Consider the following 20130-nt stretch of genomic DNA (forward strand, 5'->3'; position numbering starts at 1 on the left):
AGCATGATGGTATGGCTCGATCGCAACAGTGAAGGAATAATTAGTTACCTCCTCCATATGACCAACCGGGCTTACAGCTGAACACAGCTACAGATTGATCAAGTGTAGCGATAGAATCATGGGATACCGCCCTCGGCAGAATACTACTACCTAACAGACATATTAGGTAGAGGTGATATCCGAAGTCTATATCTACGTTATTGTGTTTTAGAAATATTATAATTAACTAGTTATAGTTAAACAAGAAGAATTGACTAAGACAAATTGGTTCAAGAAGGAAATGAAGATACATAAATCGAATATGAAGGAAATAACTATAGTAATAGATTAGCAACTAAGAGTTCTACTCAAGGTCTATGATATATAGCTCGTACAAATCCATAACAATATCCTCTCCCTCACACCCCGCCAACAAGTCTTACCCTTAGAAATACAACCTCGGAAGAGTCGGAAACAAAAGATCATAGCCTATGATAGATCCCTATCCACCCATCACCACGAAAATAGCACCGGCAAATAAGGATCGACCGATCGGGATACTGGCGAAAGGGGTCAAACGCCGGATGGAAAGGAGACCAAAATAAAAACCAGAAATAAAAATAAAATTCGAAAAAAGAGAGAGGGAGAGGGAGAAAGGGAAGACATGGCAAGCTGTCAAAACCTGAAACGGCCATCTCATTGACTATCCACTTTTCTGCCTCTCCACCACCAGCCATACGAACAAGGGGGTCGTGTGACTAGACGGGGAGAGTCTGGAGGGAATACAGGATGAACAAGTTGCCGGGAGAAAACAGTGGGTCGGGATGATTAGTAGGTCTGATTAACTAGGTGTAGTAGACAGGTCTTCTAGACTCCTCAAAATAGAACCACGCGACATCTCTTGACTTTCTGATGGTGGACATGACAGATGCACTGGGCTGTCGGCATTCGTACCTGTCTGAGACTCTGGGTAGTGGGTTCTATATACTCTGTTGCTGAAGAATTGAAGAATTGTGGTTAGCTGCCCAGGCCCGCCAGGCCCGGGGCGCATCTCGTACTTCCTAATTCGAGAAAGCGTGGGCAGGTCCCCGAGTCAATTGGGGGCGCTTAGCAACGTGCGGAGACCTACCCAGATAATGGGAAATGAAGAGATACATTGAACTTACTATTCGGCACACCGCAGTGGTGGGATTTGGAGGTGAGAAACTCGCGTGGTTGCGACAGGTCATGCCACACACAGTCTACGAAGATGCTGGCTGTTGAACTAACAAGACCGGCTGCTCTGGAGTAAGTAGGTACTTTGTTACGGGTGATATTGATCAACAACGACATGCACCGACCCCGTTTCAACGCTTGAGGGGTCGGATCTTGTCAAGCCACTCCGCTAATTGTCCTGCTTGGCGTGTGGAGTCGGAGGAAGAAAACCTACTTTTTTTTCGTGAAACGGGCTAATTTCGGTTCCTTTTAGAAAATAAACAACAATGAGATCAATCAAGTAAAAAGGGAAAAAATATAATTTTTTATTATTTAAATACAATTACATCAAGTAAAATGAATGAATTGATATATCGAACCCAATACGAGACTTGACCCCAGAAAAAGGCAATATGATAATGACATGGCATTGTGGCTAATGATAGAACGAACGAACCCACTTAAAGAACACCAGGCTTTCGACCAACATCGTGGCCTGCAAAGATTGTCTGGACAGGACAATGAGCCAACAGTACTCCGTAATGGTGAATGAACTTCCTTCTCACCCATACTCAGCGCTGTGGACGCGCACAACGTCTACTTCCTAAAAGGTACTAGTAGATAGCTCGGATTGCTTATGTTGCTCAACGGGTACCTGTCATATCTACGGCTTATAGTTCTGGCTTCGGCCCCATGACTGCTTAATGGTGGACGATCATATATCTACCCCGTATGTATGGATGAGTGTCACTGTCCGGTGAGAAGCATAAGGATAAGAACGAAAGTTAGGAGACAGAATTATCCCGCATAACAACCCTGTTGATCGGAGGTGCATAATTCAATATTGATCTTGTTATGAACAAGGTTCCTGGATATTGTTCTCCTCCCCGAGCCTTAGGTTCAGAAACTCCGCCTTTCTTAAGACATGATAGATAAGACTTGATCGGCGCCTATAGAGAGATAGGTCATGAACCTCTGGTCGCGAGCATGCGAAGTACCGTACTCCATGTGGAGTGGTTGAGCAGGCCAAGACTAGAATTGAATATTTTCCCACACAAATCGAAACGGACGAACATGGTTCTTTTTAATTTATGACCTGTAGCTACCCGAATACCTCCGCATATCCAACAACATATGATCTGTTCGAGATCCCCATCGAAGCAAGCATTGCGAGCGGGTGAGTTTCCTCGACCAGAGTGTACGGGAGACAAGTCAAGAAGCAGTCGAGGACCTGGTAATGTATTGTAACGGACTGGAAATGGATACGGTTGTCCCTGCCTTGGTGTCATAACGGGGCGTATGTTTTGTTGCTTTCGGGGCAGATGAAACCGGAAGTCCGAGAACCGAGCGCCACCCGTATGTGCATTTGTGATTGTTTCCCTTCTCTTTGTTTCTTTTAAACAACAATTTAATTCTCAGAATTTAGGCTGACGTGAAGCTTATAAAGTTCGACTCAAGAAATAGACTTTGGAACGCGTCATAAAATCTGTCTTTGACCTACAGTATGATTAACTCCATCGTTATGTGCGGAGTACAGGTGTACATTCCGATTATTAATCCACGACGGGGCGTACGGAGTATACAATGATAAAATACACTTTGACCTCCCAACTGAGTCGTGACAAAACCGGTACATGACTCGATAGATTTATTTTTTATCTTTAATCATTGATCATTCATTTTCTTTAATTATTTTATATTCAATTCCCCTAAACCCCACAATCACCCAGGAGAGATTATTAAAATTCACCATCTCGAGAAAACAAAAAAAACCAACAGATCAAATGGAAGTGAAATGAAAATAAGAAAAGAAGGACTGGTCGCGCTGGGATCTCTTACGACCGGGTCCGTAATAATCCATCGCGTTAATGACAGGGGTCTTCAGAAAAGATCAACAGGCACCGGAACTGACAGTCATTGCTTTTTTTGCTTTCTTTTTTCTGGATACATTGACAGGACGTTGGCAGGATTGACTAGTGCAAGTGATAATATCGGTTACGGAGAGTAAATCCGCTGCAGAACTAAACCAGCAAAATGTCCGACCCATGATTAATGAATGGGGCGTTTCTTGTACGACAACCAACATGACTTGGGAAGTTGGGATCCTGTATGACTATGATGGGCACTTTGATATTGTCGATCCGTGCATGTTCAGAATGCGTCGAATGGCGTATCAACCTCGTGGCGATTGTTCGGTTGCAGCACTTGGCAATCCTCGACGCCTGAGGAACCTGTCTGTTTCAGTAAAACGTGTTTTGTCCATGGTATTATGCCCGGTGTATTTTTGTTTCTTCACATCCTACCCTGTACGGACTGACCGAGTACTTGATATTCAATGATGGTACACGGGATTCTGGATACTTATGGACATGTATATGCAGAAGGATTGAAGGAGTGACCTGATTCTACTCCTGTAGGCGGAGTACCTCTGCATGCTGACGGCAGATGTCTCTGTATATCTGTAAACTTCTGTACGCCTCCGGGATCCGGCATCTACCTGACTACCTGTACTGGAATACTATCAAAACCCATTGAAAGACAGGAGCTGCATATCTAGTACTTACTTTAATCTCTCCATTTTCCAATCAGCTCCAGACAGGCCCAGAAACCAGAAGGAATGGAGAACTAACCATGAAAGATGAATGGACCCTCTTCCGGTGGATCCGCTACGTCTGCTGGACCACTCAAATGAACATTCCACACTCATTCCCCATCGACTCTATGACCAAAGAGGTAGGTTACTTTGGAGATAGATACCTCCGAAGCCTGCTAGTTCCCCCCGCTAGATGACCACTAAACCAGCTACGGCCTGTCAGCCCGGTCTTCCCAACTTCTCCCTCTCCTCCTTGGCTAAGACTCATCTTTCTCGTCGGAAATCTTTTACCCAATTTCGCCGTATGGAGTCCTCAATATTAAATTGTTCTTAGTACCGAAGTCCCTCCCCCCGAACTAAATGTCCACTGCAGGATGACTACTCCCAAACCTTCTTAGCATCCCGACCCGCGTTGGCACCATGACCCCCTCTCCGATCGGTCTTGGTTGAATATAACCTGTGAATTGCGCAACATCACCTCCCACCGTACACCCTATTTTGATCCCACTCGGGTGGACTCCTCCTAACTTCCCTCTCTCATCCCCCCCCCCCCCCCCCACATTTGTCCCCTTTCCTTATTACCCTTTTGCCCGTTCTCGCCTGGTGGGTCGGTAGACATGAACCGCTGACCAGGGTATTAATATACCAAACCCTCGGTGTCTCTCTCTTTTTCTTCCCCGCTTAGCGGACCTAGCTGCTGTCGGCACTCCTCCATCCTCGAACCCTCGATTTGACTTGCGCCAGTCCCTCCTATTCTCCTACCAAGAACCGATCCCGAACTCGGAACGCAGTGGGATCACGCTCGGTCGCGGGGCTAGAATCTACGATATAATCTCCTCCACGGTTGAGTCGAAACAGTACTCCTGAACGCCCAGCTGAGGACGCCGGAACTCTCCCGAAACTAAATACCTCCGCCTTGGCAAAGCACTTTTCAGTTGGAATTGGGAACACGAGGGCCAGACTCGGAGCTTTGAATCTCGTTGTGTTCATACCTTTGCGGCTTCTTGCGACGGAATCTTTTCGGGGTTCAAAACGACACAAAAGGAGTGTGTCGCTGGTCAAGACTCAACGTATCGATTGAAGGACACATTGGAGGTATATTCGAAATCGAGCGATCTTGAATTTGGACGCGCTCGGGAGCTAGAAAGCGCCGACGATTTGGCCTCCGTTGATCCGATATCGCGCTGTATGTTAGACCATATGCGTATTACTGCGCCATGAGCGACTCCTCAATAGAGGTTCATTCTGACTAACGTATTCGTGTGATGCAGATTCGAGCCGGGTATTGGTTGGATTATATTGATGTAAGTGCCTTTCTTTCTTTCATGTCTTATTTTTGGGGCTTCCGTGGTTCTGCCCCCGTCCTCGTGTTTGCGATGATAGTTCTGTTTGTATGTCTCGGGCGCCGGTTCTTGGATGGTCAAGTGACACAGTCCGAGCGCATCCCTGATTCAAGTTCGAAGACAAAGACAGTTACTTCGGGGACAGCCCCACTGAATTTCTTACATATGTGGGCAGCAGAATCGAGATCTAACTATCATATGCAGTTTATCTCGGTATCCGTGGGGCAGGTAATTCAAAATGGGGTGTATGAGCTCGAAACCCGTCGACGCGACGGACAAGGATGCGCTTCAGCGGACTGCTCGGATTGAAAAGGTTTTGAAAAATGATAAAAAGAATCTGGATAGGACCATCAAGATTCTCCTTCTTGGTATGTATCAGGATAAGATCACACGGTGATTATGGAAGCCGTCGGAACTGACTGTGACACAACAGGTGCTGGAGAGTCCGGAAAATCGACAATCATCAAGCAAATGCGGATTATTCATTCGGGAGGGTTTCCTGATGAAGAGCGGCGCCAAACACGCGCGGTAATCTATTCCAACCTTGTAATTGCGTTCAAGGTCTTGTTGGACATTATCCGCGCGGAGAATATCCAATATGAGAGCGAGAAGACGCAGGTAGGCAGGCTGATGATTCCTTATCCATGAGCAGTTTGGGCTAACGGATTTTCCTGCTTTAGCCATTGGCGGCTCTAGTGGACAGTTTAGAGCCTGACGTAGGCTGCGACGAAGCCTTTTCAGACCTCAAAGTACGCGACGCTATGATAGGCATGTGGGGCGACCAAGGGGTGCAGAAGGCCGTCGCTCGGGGGCATGAGTTTGCTCTTCATGACAACCTGCATTAGTAAGTGCCAGGATATGGGTACATTGAGCCAACATGTGCTAATACTTCCCAGCTTTTTCACGTCGCTTGACCGGATCTTCACACCGGGCTGGCTTCCCGACAATCAAGACATGCTGCAAGCTCGTTTACGGACGACGGGGATCACGGAGACCCTGTTTGAGTTGGGCCAGATGAATTTCAGAATGATGGACGTTGGTGGTCAACGGTCTGAGCGGAAGAAGTGGATCCACTGCTTTGAGGGCGTTCAATGCCTTCTTTTCATGGTCGCCTTGTCCGGTTACGACCAGTGTCTCGTAGAAGACCAGAATGCCGTGAGTCCATCCCGCATGCCCTGATGAAAATGCCATCCTAACCTTGTCTACTTAGAACCAAATGCACGAAGCCATGATGCTCTTCGAGTCTCTAGTCAACGGAGAATGGTTCAAGCGGAAACCCATCATTCTCTTCCTCAACAAGATCGATCTCTTCAAGGCGAAACTCGACGTGTCCCCGGTATCCAACCACTTCCCCGATTACAACGGCTCGAACGTCGACTTCGACGCTGCCGCCAGGTACTTTGCCGATCGATTCCGTGGCATCAACCGGATACCAGACCGCGAAATCTACGTCCACTACACAAACGCCACTGATACAACCCTGCTGAAAGCAACCATGGATTCGGTGCAGGACATGATAATCCAGAAAAACCTCCACACCCTCATATTATAAGCGGGACAGATGTCCTCACCCGGGACGCTTGGCTTTCACGAGATCCTCCACGAGCACGAGCCTTCGACTTTCATTTCTCTAATCTACCGTCCTTTGCATTGCATCTCCCGAGCGATATCCACGCCATGCCATGCCATACGATGCCATTTCGGCTCGCTCGGACCTACCACACACCACCACCTTATATATCCCACTTCTCTCTCTCTTCTCTGTGCCTAGCCCCCCGCCCAAGGGCGTCGGGTCCTAACGCATCTATCTACATATTCGGCACGCCTCATGAAAAGCCCATAGTACCCGGTGACCTTACGTTTCTTTCGGTTCAGCGAGGGTCTCATTCCAAATTTTCCTATATAATGCAGATCGATACCATCTCCTCTTGTATTAATTTGATTTTCCTTCATGACACATTGACCATGTGCCGGACGATCCCGCCATTCTCTTTTTACCGTTCTCACTAATCTAATCTCTGCGTTGATTGATTCCCTCGCCGACTCTCCAGCCTTGTCTACCCACTGGGATTTTCCCTCTCAAACTCCATCCCTTTTGTACCGTTTCACCCGGATATATAGTTTTCATTCCATGCGCTTAGCTATCAGATAGAGGACATACAATAACACGATCGATCGACCGGAAATCTGTGAATTCCCAGCGGCTAAAATCTCGAAGAAAAACCAAGCTAGGCGTAATTAAACTTGATTGAATCTTATCTATCTCCATCTAGGAAGTGGATCCCGTGGTTAACGCGGATGATTGTCATGGAGGAAAGGTCAGCCACCGCGTTGCTAGTTGTGCGCTAATGGTATAGTTTTCGGTCTTGGGGGTGATAAATCCGAAGGATTTATCGGATTTAGCATATTGTTGTGGCTAAGTTGGTAATGGCGCGCAGAACATTAGCTGTTTGGGTGATATGTCTTGGGCTGGGCAGAGACGTAGCTCTATCTCTATCTCTTATATAGTATATATATAACCTATCGAATAGTACGACTAGTACATGAGTAGTAGTAGTAGTAGTAGTAGTAGTAGTAGTAGTAGTAGTAGTAGTAGTAGTAGTAGTAGTAGATCTAGATATCTTGAAGGGGTTAAGGATGAGTCAATATTATCTTTTATGATCATGCGGATGTACTGTTAAGCCCATATTTGTACTGACCCCTATCGTTAACTTCTACACTTGCATATGGGAAACGGCCTTAGTAGGTTAGTATGCCTACGGAGGAGAGAATTGAATAAGAAACGTGATATCCACATCTAGGAACACGGAAATCTTCAAAAACTAGAAAGCACGTAAAACAGACTAAACCCAGGGTATAAACCGATCGAGAGAGAAAAATAGAAGTACAAGAGGGAAGCCATATGGAGAAGAGGGAAGGAAGAGGCTTAGAAGTCCTGCATATCCCAGATTTTCTCTGCAATCTCTTGAAGGGCTCGTTGTGATATTTCAATATCTTGTTCAGTCGGTATAGATGGTGGACGGAAGAATAAATCTTCAAATGGTATGATAAGAGGGTGGTTTGTGACAGTTATCTGGTCTGACACTTTAGTCACCCAGACAATCTGGAAGCGATGGGGTCTTCCATCCTTAAGACTCCACTTCTCAATACGGATTGCTGGTTCGTGCTTGTCTACTCTCAGAGTTAGACAGATCCTGGCATTTCCCTGGGCTGGATCCAGCCAGAATCGAACATCGGAATTCAATTTTGAATCTGATTCAGACCACGCAACCTCTAAAGCAACCGAGGGCCTCTTCCTTGGATAACCAGGCGGTGGCCTCCTAGGGCCCCAGTCACAGTCAGGTTGCTTTCCTCTCATTCCCCCTCGGATAGTTACGCCAGGGTATTTGTGTAGGCGGCCATATAGCCCCATTGGCAGGAGTGCTGCCATGATTGCGTCGTCTGAAGCACCGCTTGCGCACCCATGTTCGAGAGAAGGCATTTTAATCAGGATTAGTTGCTCGTCGAGATCAAAAGAGGAACAGTTACGTGTAAGGGTAGTTGGTTCGTTGCTTGGATCGAACAGGGTTTCAATCATCTCACGACTCATATGAAATAGGATAAAGTCGTTGTCTCCATGTCTTGAGGATCCGGAATGATCAAGTTTTAGATTGAAGACCCGGAGAAAGCACGACTCGTCTTCGTAGGGATATCTGTCGATTGAACTTGGTAGGTCCTTGAGGAAGCTACCCCCAAGATCGAGGTCGCTTTTCTTTGGTTCTAATTCTGCCATTTCGGGGGTTGCTATAATTATGAGGAATCCGGCAATCTGAGATGGTAGGTTGATGGCTCTGTATCGGCGGTTTGATCGATATAATTTAGGAAGAGTGTCTGTCATAGATCTAACTAGGTTTAGCGCATGATTTGGTCCCGTTCCAGAAATATCGTAGTGGATCCATCGAAGTACACGCGGGATTTCGACAATCTACAGCCCTAGAACCAAGACTTGAATTGCGTTCCTCTAAAAGATTAAACAAACATTGGATACCCTAGCTGGCTTTTCTCAGAGAATAATACAGCGAGAAGGACTTGTCTTTGCTTTTGCTTCTGCTTGTCCGTGCAATACGTAGATTCTACCGTCTACTGGAGTCATCACCGTTTGATATCTCTTCCCTTCTAGCAACGACATATTGCGGTGATACATCTCATCCTCAGGCAGAGCATTTGGAGACCTAGCTTGAACAGAGTCCCTCTCGAACCGTAGGCGAGAGTCCACTATTTCGTGTTTTGCTGAAAGCGAGGGGGGTACATTAAAAAGACGATACTTCCACTGAGGATCTTCCACACTGAGCCCCGGTCCTAGGTCCATCCATATGGTAAGAATGAGGCTTGCATGAGTTTCATCCAGGGTTCGAATCTCCAACTGCCAAGAGGTATTACATTTATCACAACTCCCTTGGTCGGCTGGGACCGGGGGGCTTGTGGTAGAGCAATAATGCCTAATTTGAGAGGCCAAGATGTCGTCGAAGCCCGGGTCAAAAGTGGGGATATGCCGGCAGACACTCATAGGTCCGTTTTCGCGGCATGGCCACAGCCGTGGTAAATTATGTCGTGTTACTACCGCTATATCTTGCGTCCGCATACATAAAGCCGGAGGCGTAGAGCAGATTCGAGCTTCAGCAGAGAATAGAATCATCATATTATCCTGTTGAGTATCTCCTTCTGATGCCTTGTTGATAGGGGGGTGTAGTAAGAGCGGGCCGTTAGATTTGAATCGGCTTGCTTTGATCTCTGTGTAGAGCAATGACTCAACGGGGATTCCGAACTCCGGTCCGTAGTAAAACCTTCTCATGGCAAGCTGTAGATGCACGAAGTGGAACCTGTAAAGGGTATGTGATGGGTGGTGAGAGAGGGGTAGATCGTTTATAAGGTACCAATTGGTATAATCCAAGGCATCTGTGCGGTGGTTGACCTTGAAATGATAGCTTGGCAGCCCAGCCTTTTTCCACAAATGAAGTCGAAGACAAATAAAGCAGAGATGGTACTGCGGTAGGTCGCAAGAAAGCCGAGATAATAGCTGGATACGTGCGTCATCCGTGGGATTTCCGGTGCGGCCGTTTGAGAAGTTTTTGAAAGCAGCCCCAGCAAAGGAATGCAGCAGATGACGATTCCCTAAGGCGAGACAAGCAAGGTCAACTGGTGACAGATACTCAGAGACCATCCATAATAGCTCAAGTGGGAGGTCGGTCAAGGCTGCCGGGTTTCGCATGGTGGCCATCCTCGTTACCAAGGGTATCTACCCCAAGTTATTGCTTTATTGACATCCGAAATGTCTATGAATCGCTTGATATCACAGCCAATGGATATAAAAGAAGCAAAGGTTGTCACTGGATGTTTAGAAATTAATATTGAGTGCAGAAGAAGAAAAGAGAAGGATAGGGGGGGAAGTAAGAATCCAAGTCAAACCATAATCACCGTTCTTTGACGTCAGGGTTGAATGTCTCTATCACATTGTCGATCCATGGATATTCGTTAGGTGAAGGTACTAAAAAGCACGCATGATTCTTCGTAATAATCCGATATGGTGTAACGGCTAGCATCGCTGGTTTTCACTCAGCAGATCGGGGTTCGATTCCCCGTATCGGAGCTTACTTTTTGCTATTTTTCATAACCACCTTATTTTCAAGGGTATACTCAAAAACTGGAAGGTAAGCATGAATTTTTTTTTTTCCTTTGACAACCCTGGCTATAAAAACGTAGGGAACTGCCAAGAGGTAGATCTACCATGCGGAGTACCTAGCACAAAGAAAGAAAAACAAAAAGTTAAGCTCCGATACGGGGAATCGAACCCCGATCTGCTGAGTGAAAACCAGCGATGCTAGCCGTTACACCATATCGGATTACTATATTTAAATTGCAGCAGACTGTGTCTGTAAATCGGGAGCTTTAGAGTCGCCGGTCTTTCATCCAATCTAGCACCCTTGATATACTCATGCTTGGTTTTCAGGCAATGAAACCGGCGAAAAGTAATTCTAGATCTACTCTCATTGATATAAAAATTTACGTTTAACTTGTTCGGACTCGATATAAAGGAGTATTCATTATACCTATCTCTGTCATGACACGCATCAGAATGTTTTCTCAATAGTAAGCCACCAATAGCTGTCCTACGCAGGGCCCCATGCAGACTGTCTCGTTTCCCCTTGAGAGTCTCATAGTTCCTATCCAATCTTCCTCCACAGAACCATCATCATCATCATAATCATCATATTTTGATTTGCTCAGCAATCATTGAACTGATATCTATTTACAACCAATCTCCATTTTCCCGACAGTCCGATGTTCGCGTGATAGAGTGCTATCTGATCTTCTGGAAGATAGGTATGGTCAAAGGCATCACCACATTGCCTGGAGCATGCGTCGGCATCCATCCTCGCTCCTCTTGCGGTGGATCCAAAGTATAATACCAAGTCCGAAGCAACACAGCCGCTCAATGTCCTCTTACGCTCACTGTTCCGCAAGCATGGGCATGAGCTCTCCCCAGAAAGGTAAACACGCCAGTTTGGGCGCGATGCAACATGTGACTCATTCGTCGCAGACTGGAACTCTAGAGATGAATTCTTCAAATTCACGCGAGGCCGTTTCGTCATAGACGAGGCGGAGAATCTGCGCAAGCGAGAGGTCAGATTCGACTTGAATAGGCTCGCGAGTATCGCGGCAGACTAGGTCGGAGCCGCTCAGTGTATCTCAATTACGAAGTTCCCTGATGGTATGTTCAACAAGGCATTCCTTATGTCTATGGATAATGGTCGGGAAGTTGTAGCTAAGGTGCCTAACCCGAATGCTGGGGCACCGCACTTCACTACTGCTAGTGAAGTTGCTACGATGGATTTTGTACGTTCGTTCATAATTATAGAGTCTTGCAATCGTGTCTATCTGATCATAGAGTCTTACTGACCTGGCTGATTGTGGAGGCCAGAAAAGTTCTCAACACGCCAGCACCTCGAGTATATACATGGAACTCGCATGCGGAATCGCATCCTGTTGGGGCTGAATTTATTATTACGGATAAAGTTGAAGGTGTTCCGCTGTCTCAAGTTTGGGACACAATGACCCTGCCTCAAAAACTTCAAGTGCTTCTTGCTGTGACACATCTTCAGAAGCAATGGCTAAGTGTTTCATTCTCACACTATGGCGGCTTATACTACAAGAGAGACGTGCAACCACTAGAGGGCAGTTACTATGCTAAGGATGGCGAGTCTGTCAGAGACTCTGAGTTTACTATTGGCCCAGCTACAAGCCGAGATTGGTTTGATGCTGGTCGATCAGTGCTAGATGTTGAGAAAGGGCCATGTATGTCATAATCTATATTATTACCATGCTCCTTCCTGTTACTAATAAGATCACAGGGACCTCTTTGATACAATACCTACAAGCAGTTAGGACGCGAGAGCTAAAGGCAATACAATGTTTAAACTCTCCAAAACAAATCGCGTTGTTCTGTGGCCCAAATCTCTACCAGCCAGACACAGAAAAGAAAACCACCGCTTTAGCATGGTACCAACAAGTCATCAATGCTCTTATGCCAAAGGATACAGCTATCGCTAGTCCCTATCTCTGGCATGATGATTTGCATGATGATAATATCTTTATAGACCCACAGAATCCCGGAAAGATTACGGGTATTATCGACTGGCAGTCTTGTCATATCTCATCTCTTTTCAATCATAACCCGGATCCGGCCTTTCTCGACTGGGATTGCCTTGAGCCTGAGACACTTGATCTAATATCACGGCCGAAACTCTCGGGTCTTTCACCCAAAGAACGATATGCGGCCGTGCATGAGTATACCATCCAAAACCTATTCATTGGGTGGCGGAAACTCATGCAAGCTAAAAACCCGGATCTGTATCAAGTCATTGAATACCGAAAGACAGCAGCATATGGACTGATTTTTCTTGCCCGCCGAATGTTTGAATATGGCGAGGCGCACTTTCAGTCACTTCTGGTCGATCTGAAGGACTCGTGGGCGGAGTTACCTGCCGTTACTCATGACAGCCCATTCCCCTTTCACTTTTCGGAGGCAGATATTCAACGCATCAAAACGGATAGTGACGATGCAGTGGCAGGGACCCAGCTTGTCGCGGAGGTCAAGGAGAGAATGGGTGATCTATGGCCAGACAAAGGCTTCATCGAGCATGAGCGATACGATGATTGCAAAGCTGCTCTCACGGAAGTTAAAGGTCAGATGTTGGAACAATTGGCTGAGACTGATGAGGAAAGGGCTGAATTTGAGCGTTATTGGCCATTTGAATAACCTCTAGTGCATTGAGGAAGTGGCAGGTGAACTATTGATAACGGGGAATATATTTGTTGTACTTTAGACCAAAGAATCTCCCATACTCATACGCAGGCTCTCACCAAAACTATTCTTAAATTTGACTGATAAGCGAGCCTGTCATAATTAGTCTGAATATGTATAAATCCATCCACAAAGAGCAGAGGCATTCGAGAAAATAAAGAATATATAAAACTTCAAATCTCTGAAGATCGAAGTATACAATTTGCAGATCCTACATGTGCCTAAGGCTGCCACAGCCTTTTGCCTGAGGCCGCCAACCAGGTACGATGCGCCACGTACCACGTGACCAGGCAAGATCATCCGCCTTACCTAATCGGCGATTCCGCCTGATCAGTTTGACTTCATTTCGCCTCTGGCGATTCTACCCGACTTTCTTCCGAACAACATCGGCCTAGCTCTTGGGCTTGACGACACTGACCAAAATGCTATCCTCCTCGTTGCGCCGTGTGGCATGGACGCCTCTTGCGCCCATCTCCGGCATTTCTCGCTCTTCCACTCAGACTTTGTCAACTTCCTCCAACGGTCTTCTCGGCGCCACTCAACATGTGCGTCAGCGCCGGTACTCGTCTTCGTCCTCGAAACCCAGCGATGGCTCCCGGCGGGTAGAAGCCTCGTCTCAGGCTCCCGCGAAGGGTGTCAACTCGGGGGAGAAACGTGAAGGGAAAGCCTCGAAACGCCGTGGGAAGGACAACGGCCGCAACGGTCCCAAGTCGAACCAGCCGTCAGCGTTTTCCAACCTGCCCAGCGTTCCCTCGACACAGCACCTGCAGCCTCATGGTGAGTTCAGAACTATACCTCCCTTTTTAAACACTACAGGTTCGTCCAAGCTAATCATATTACTTCTCTCGCAGATGTCCATGTGGCGTCGTTCTTCTCCATCCATCGCCCCATCTCCGTCTCGACCACCGTCCCCCCGACCTCCACCGCCGAAGCCTTCAACGCTATCTTCACGGCGAAGAAGCCCACCAAGCAGGAAGCGGACGACGTGATCTTCACGCTATCCGCCGCCGCAGACACCATGGAGAGCTCAGCCCACCAGCTCGGCGAGCAAGAAGGCAGCGCCCTGGGCAACCACTTCGAGATGGACCACCACTCCGACAGCAGCCTCAACATGGCCGACCTGAAGGTCTCCGTGGAGGATCTCGCCAAGCGCTTCCGCCCGTTCAACCCGCCTCCGGCCCCCGTGCCCTTCGACGAGGCCAAGGCCGCCGCCGACGCCGACGCCGCCGCTGCCACCGCCGCCGAGCCGGACAACAACAGCTACTCGGCTGTTCTGACCATCCACGAGTCCACGGACGCCCAGGGCCGCAAGACCTACCAGGCTCACACGGGCCCGTTCGTCCGCTCCCCGGAAATGGACGCCCCCGGCGCCGCCGACGAGTCCAACGCCGTCATCGACGCCCCGCACAGCAACCCCGGCGCGACTTACGTCGAGCGCTCGCGCAACAACCGCACCATGCACGCCATCAGCACGCGGAGACGGCGCTTGGCGAAGATGAAGAAGCACAAGTTCAAGAAGCTGCTGCGGCGGACGAGGACCCTGAGACGGAAGCTCGATAAGGCTTGATCGTGAGATATACTGTTTGTATGTCTTGATTGACACCGTTTCTAGCTTTTCTTTCTTTCTCTTTTATCCTCTACCAGTCTTGTTCACCAATACACCACAGCTCCACAGTATTTCATATATGAGATTTGGAACCCTCCTTTTCCTTTCCATTTTTCCTTTATCTCTTCCTTTTCCACATAAAGGGTCCTCATTTTTCTTTGATTCGCTAGTTCAGCTTTGTGGTGTTTGGATTTACTTTGACTTTTTTTGGTCCTCCGTACTGCATAGTTCTCTCGCATCGTCCGCTTATAGACAATATTATTTACATATCCCCATTCCTAAAGTATCTTTCGTCTTTAGTATTTTATCTCTATTCACTCAGCTATTCACAACTATTGTGTTACTTTGCTCTTGACGAGGCGTCGCTAAGAGTAGGTCTCTTGTAAATGGGGGTTTGATCGGATTCTCTGCGGTGTTGGGTAGGCAGGAGATACAGTCAAGTACTTAGTAGTTGCTAGGTAGGCAGTAGGCAGTTTTACAAATCAGATAAGAGTAAGAAATACAAACAGGCAGGCAGGAAGACAAAGGATAAAAGAAGCTGGAAAAGAGGAAAAAGGTGACCATTCAACATTGCAAAGTAGCGATCCTAACTAGGACCACTGCGAACATTCGTAGAATACAGCCCAGCGTAAACACACTACCCATAAGATGCTGTTTACTCTTGACATAACACAACACCTCCTCCACTGCTTCAAAGCTAATGCTACATCACTGGGTAGTGCCGTCCGTATATGTTCTTGCTCGATTATAACATCCTGCCCTAGCAGCCCATCCAACTCATCCAACTCGTCTGTCAAAGCCCAAGAATAGCGGATGCGCGCTCGGGATCTTCGGCAATTGCGATTTTTCCAGTTGTACCCAGTACAAAAGAAGAGAGTAGGCTAGAATTTAGTCTCTCGCTTGGCGGTTTGTGCGTACGTCAATTTCGATGGGGTGATCGGCTCCTTAGCAGGAGACGTCGATGCTCGAGCGAGAGTTCATGAGCAGGGCAACGATGAGACCGTACAGACCTGCGGGTAGCCGAGGTTAGCGGGGAGATTCAAACACAGTAGCGGAGGTGTGTTTGAGAAAATGACTCACCCAAGACTTCAGCGAAAATGAGAATCAGAATCATGCCGACGTAGAGTCTGGGTTGCTGGGCAGTTCCACGGACACCAGCGTCACCGACGATACCGATGGCAAAGCTGTTAAACCAAATTAGCCTCAGCTTATTCCCAAAAGGAATCGTAGCACATACCCAGCGGCCAGACCAGCCAGACCGACGGCGAGACCAGCTCCAAGCTGGATGAAACCAGTGTACAACGGGACCTTCTGGTTCAGATCGTTCGCGATCAGGACGGACACGACCAGTCCGTAGATACCGATGATACCCGCCATGACAATGGGGACGATGTCTATGATTCACCCGGAGTCAGCACCTTCATATCCACCACAAGACTCCTTTCAATCTGTTGAGAGACTTGTGACGTACTCTTGACGATCAGGTCGGGCCGCAGGACGGCCATGCCGCAGATACCGACACCGGCCTTAGCGGTTCCATAGGCGGCACCGAAGCAGGTGAAAACGATAGCGGAGGTGCAACCCAGCGCGCCAAAGAAGGGCTATTAACGTCACATTCATTAGAGATGATTCCCGAAAACATGACCGAGTTGTTGAGTGCATCGACACGAGGACGAAGCCGATCCGTCGGGACTGTGCAGAGCTTTGCTATCGTGGGACTGGGACAGTGGTACTCACCGCATAGACAGGGCTATCGAAACGCAGGAATTAGAATATATTTTTTAAACAGAGCACACGAGTCACGTTGAGGTATAGGCCCGACATGACAGTCCAAGGTCTGGGAAAAGGAGTCCGGTCGGAGGGATTACGTACCAAAGTTCGGTGGCCATTTTGGAGGGTTAGGTGGACCCGAGGGACTCGAGATAGAGAATCTTAGAAAGGAGATAGTTGAGAAGAGCGGGAAATGGGTAGATTCACCCAGGTAGACAAAGGGTTGCGATGATGCGAGAGCTTCTGAGGACGAGACTGGAGGTGAGAGTTGAGGCGAAGACGCAAAGGGTGTTGTTGCTTCGCGGCTGAACCACGGCCGCCCACGTGATCCCGGCTTGGCGTCGTCCCGTGCCTCATACAAACCATCACTCGTCACAATGTATCCTACATCCTACTGGGGTTTTTTGGGAGATTGTATGCGTCGTATTTTACATGTCTATTCATGCATTATAAGTAACCTTGCAGGCCTATTTCAGTATTAATCCAACACGAGTCCCCGGGATATCCAACTTCGTCCGAGACTCCTCTACACCTCCCAGTCCCTCCTCGCCTTGACATAGCTCGGCCCGAACAACAGGCTGGAGATAGGTGATTGCCTTCTCGGAGAGTGCGCCAAATTGCTGAGGGATGAGTGTCAGGTCTTTTGGCTGTTCACCACCAGCCTGCATGGTTGAACCTTCAAGATCGGACACAACACCGAATTGATACGAAACGGCATCTTGAGTGTTCGCCATGTCTAAGTTGCCATGCGAGTGATCGGCGTCCACAGAGACGAAGAATTGAATATAATCCCCAGCCTTGGCGACCTGGGAAAGCTCGGTTAGATCATCAATCATGGCACTTTGACCAAACGACGGCAGTTCCATCTCAGATGCCAGGCTATCGCCGGAAAACACACGATCGATCGTGCAGAGCCCACGCGTCTCACTTGAGTCCAAAAAGCTAGTTTCATAGTCAAGTGACAGAAGGCCCTGTTTCTTTCCCCACCCGCCTCCTCCGCTCATGACACGGTGAAGTTTACCGCCCGTCCGGATAGCCCCGGTGAGAGGCTCCTGGGATCCATCCTGGACAGGCGAATCCCCACCAGGAGCCTCAACCAGGGCCCAGACAGAGACTCTCTGATCGAGGATGTTGTTTTCCGCAATGTAGCGAGGAAGCTCTGTCTCTAGTTCAGACGACGCGGGCATCGGGGTGGTTGATTGGCTGTCGGTGTGCTTCGATATCTGACGGAGAATATTGCCCATACTAGATATCACCCTTCTCCGCTGACCCACGGGATGCAACGGAAGTACCGTAGAGCTCTGGATAGCATTCGCCGTAGATGTAACAACGCAGCTCGATAAGTCGATGGACTGGCCCAATACAAACTTGCCCGCCTCCTGGTTGTAGGCCCACCGTGCGCCGAAGAGCGTATTTTCTTTGCCGTTGATGAATATCGTATTAGCCAGACGTAGTCCGACTTCATGGACCACCCTCTCAGGAACAGAGGGCTCCGTTTGTTGGATCGAAAACACGAGGGCAGACTCATCGGCTTCCATAGTCCTCAGCCGACGGGGCGGAGCCGCTTTCCCTTGGATTTGTTCTGGCTTCACAAACACAACGGACATTCCCTCGCTCTCCGTCACATTTTCGACATGGCCATTTTCTCTGGTTTCTCCGGTACGCAGTAAAGGTCGGGGAAGTTTATCGACCAGCGCAACAACGGTGTCGACGGAGCCGGAAGAGTCCACCACGTCGGCGTCGCGGTATAATCGATTGACCCATTGTTCGAGGAACCCATTCTCCGTGTTGATCCACTGCGCGAATGCCGGGGTGGCCAGAAGGACGGGAATAGCGACCGGGCTCGCGAGCGATTTGGGAGGTAAAGGCAGACTAGACAAGACATCTTCGGGAGTCTCTTGAACGGTTAGCCAGTCGCTCCGGCTGTTAGAGACGCGAGCTGCTTACTATACTCTCAGGGGTCTGCGTCAGCCACGTGTATGCGAAAGCTTGAGCGCCCGAGTTCGACGAGATTTGGCGTCGATGTTCTCCCCGTGCGACAGGTAGAGCTCGCCGAAGGGACCGGGCGTTGATGTGTAAAGAGCGACAGCCAGACACCCGCCGGAAGGGCTGGGTGGCCCGCGTGGGCACGGCGACCGGGGCAAGCCCGAATTTCATCGACATGTGCGCATGGAGGCCACACTGGTCGAGTTGATAGGAATGGGTCCAATTGACCCAGATCGCCTGGCGAATTTGTGGCGGTTCACAGGGCGGAGGGGGATGTTTTGCGCGATCAGATTCGCGGAGAATGACATTTTTGACGGTCGGCGCCAAGACCTGGAGTCAGTGACATATCGGTCATTGGCTCTGAGCCCTAGCATTCCTGGGGTTTTGCTCTATATGACCCTGAGGAATTGGACGATGATGAGGTATGATATCAACTTGCAGGGGTCTTGTGATGGGGTTGTTTTGGTACAGAATAATGTACCTTACGCCTAGGCAGTCACACTATTCCATCTCAGCATTGTTTATTGTGAATAACCATCGTAAAATGTATACCCAACCCACCTCTACATCGACTCCGTCTAGTTCATTCTGACACACTGTTTGTAGCTGTAATAGAAATAGCTCATTTCTATCTGGTAGAATAGATGATTTGAAAACCACTACCTTGGGATAGACATGGACGTTGCCAAATTAGACGACACTATCCAACCGGTAGCAATGACGTAGCTCTGGGCGTGGACTCGAGTACCTTGCCTCGACAATTAAGAGATTGGTAGAAACCCCATTTTCCAGGGGGGGGGGGTAACAGGAGCGAATAATGTTCCTTTCGCCCCTCTCAAGGTCCTGGCGCGTACTTGGGATTAATTTCAGCATTAGTCCAGGCAGATAGGGCTGTAGGGCTGCTCTTGGCCCACCACTGCGCCCCATCTGGCTGTTATTCAATATGGAGTCAGCCTGGGAGCTGTCGGCTTCAGTTTATATATAGTATGCACATGCATGTTGGAACTAACTTCCCAGTAAGAATAGTGGTAACCTGGGAGATAAACAAATCCCAAAGTCACCGAAGTTCGAACCCCCCTGACTTGCCAAGCCTCCATCCCAGGCAACAGGATAAAGCAAACTGTGAACTGACAGAAGGTGACATGACAGCGGGACCAGGAAATGAGGAAGAAAAAGACAGCCTGACAATCCCTTGCAGCCGAGGCTGTGTCTTTCCCACCTTTCAGCCACTGGGGATAGCAAGATGCATGCCCACGTACGACGCAGAAGTCAGCCGATGGTGTCGCCGTATCAACCAAGTCTTCAAGCCGGGATGCGA

At 48.4% G+C, this 20130-nt stretch overlaps 6 protein-coding genes and 2 non-coding genes across 8 annotated transcripts; 5 read left to right on the forward strand and 3 right to left on the reverse strand.

The window, feature by feature from the left end:
• Nucleotides 1-5347: 5347 nt before the first annotated feature.
• On the forward strand, nucleotides 5348-6661 carry P168DRAFT_314647 (guanine nucleotide-binding protein subunit alpha; the record flags this gene model as incomplete). The annotated part of the gene is made up of 5 exons (XM_024839808.1): nucleotides 5348-5477; nucleotides 5543-5727; nucleotides 5790-5953; nucleotides 6006-6264; nucleotides 6320-6661. 5 exons carry the CDS (start codon nucleotides 5348-5350, stop codon nucleotides 6659-6661), a joined length of 1080 nt encoding a protein of 359 aa, XP_024697163.1.
• A 2317-nt stretch (nucleotides 6662-8978) lies between these two features.
• On the reverse strand, nucleotides 8979-10612 carry P168DRAFT_19095 (uncharacterized protein). The gene has a single exon (XM_024833016.1). It carries the CDS (start codon nucleotides 10364-10366, stop codon nucleotides 9152-9154), a length of 1215 nt encoding a protein of 404 aa, XP_024697164.1. The 5' UTR covers nucleotides 10367-10612; the 3' UTR covers nucleotides 8979-9151.
• Nucleotides 10613-10663: 51 nt separating this feature from the next.
• On the forward strand, nucleotides 10664-10735 carry P168DRAFT_t5. Its single transcript has one exon. It is a non-coding gene; the product is annotated as a tRNA-Glu (tRNA).
• Nucleotides 10736-10916: 181 nt separating this feature from the next.
• Nucleotides 10917-10988, reverse strand: P168DRAFT_t30. The gene has a single exon. It is a non-coding gene; the product is annotated as a tRNA-Glu (tRNA).
• A 496-nt stretch (nucleotides 10989-11484) lies between these two features.
• Nucleotides 11485-13448, forward strand: P168DRAFT_19117 (phosphotransferase enzyme family protein). The gene is made up of 4 exons (XM_024833018.1): nucleotides 11485-11636; nucleotides 11687-11982; nucleotides 12063-12441; nucleotides 12498-13448. Exons 2-4 carry the CDS (start codon nucleotides 11860-11862, stop codon nucleotides 13403-13405), a joined length of 1410 nt encoding a protein of 469 aa, XP_024697165.1. The 5' UTR covers nucleotides 11485-11636; nucleotides 11687-11859; the 3' UTR covers nucleotides 13406-13448.
• P168DRAFT_314648 (uncharacterized protein) lies at nucleotides 11612-11814 on the forward strand (the record flags this gene model as incomplete). The annotated part of the gene is made up of 2 exons (XM_024839809.1): nucleotides 11612-11636; nucleotides 11687-11814. The coding sequence occupies 2 exons, from the start codon at nucleotides 11612-11614 to the stop codon at nucleotides 11812-11814; spliced, it is 153 nt and encodes a 50-aa protein (XP_024697166.1).
• Nucleotides 13449-13807: 359 nt separating the features above from the next.
• On the forward strand, nucleotides 13808-15335 carry P168DRAFT_301247 (mitochondrial 37S ribosomal protein mS38). The gene is made up of 2 exons (XM_024838501.1): nucleotides 13808-14227; nucleotides 14302-15335. The coding sequence occupies exons 1-2, from the start codon at nucleotides 13873-13875 to the stop codon at nucleotides 15015-15017; spliced, it is 1071 nt and encodes a 356-aa protein (XP_024697167.1). The 5' UTR covers nucleotides 13808-13872; the 3' UTR covers nucleotides 15018-15335.
• A 188-nt stretch (nucleotides 15336-15523) lies between these two features.
• On the reverse strand, nucleotides 15524-19120 carry P168DRAFT_323680 (uncharacterized protein; the record flags this gene model as incomplete). The annotated part of the gene is made up of 7 exons (XM_024840715.1): nucleotides 15524-16066; nucleotides 16137-16240; nucleotides 16294-16450; nucleotides 16528-16657; nucleotides 17315-18723; nucleotides 18779-19007; nucleotides 19073-19120. 7 exons carry the CDS (start codon nucleotides 19118-19120, stop codon nucleotides 16002-16004), a joined length of 2142 nt encoding a protein of 713 aa, XP_024697168.1. The 3' UTR covers nucleotides 15524-16001.
• Nucleotides 19121-20130: the final 1010 nt, after the last annotated feature.

The sequence above is a fragment of the Aspergillus campestris genome (genome assembly GCF_002847485.1).
Source record: "Aspergillus campestris IBT 28561 chromosome Unknown P168scaffold_1, whole genome shotgun sequence".
NCBI lineage: Eukaryota > Fungi > Ascomycota > Eurotiomycetes > Eurotiales > Aspergillaceae > Aspergillus > Aspergillus campestris.

Coding starts and splice junctions, on each gene's coding strand:
- P168DRAFT_19095 (XM_024833016.1), bottom strand. CDS start 10,366: ATGGCCACCATGCGAAACCCGGCAGCCTTGACCGACCTCCCACTTGAG.
- P168DRAFT_19117 (XM_024833018.1), top strand. CDS start 11,860: ATGTTCAACAAGGCATTCCTTATGTCTATGGATAATGGTCGGGAAGTT. Junction 11,983..12,062: donor AAGTTGCTACGATGGATTTT/GTACGTTCGTTC, acceptor CTGATTGTGGAG/GCCAGAAAAGTTCTCAACAC. Junction 12,442..12,497: donor AGATGTTGAGAAAGGGCCAT/GTATGTCATAAT, acceptor ATAAGATCACAG/GGACCTCTTTGATACAATAC.
- P168DRAFT_301247 (XM_024838501.1), top strand. CDS start 13,873: ATGCTATCCTCCTCGTTGCGCCGTGTGGCATGGACGCCTCTTGCGCCC. Junction 14,228..14,301: donor ACAGCACCTGCAGCCTCATG/GTGAGTTCAGAA, acceptor CTTCTCTCGCAG/ATGTCCATGTGGCGTCGTTC.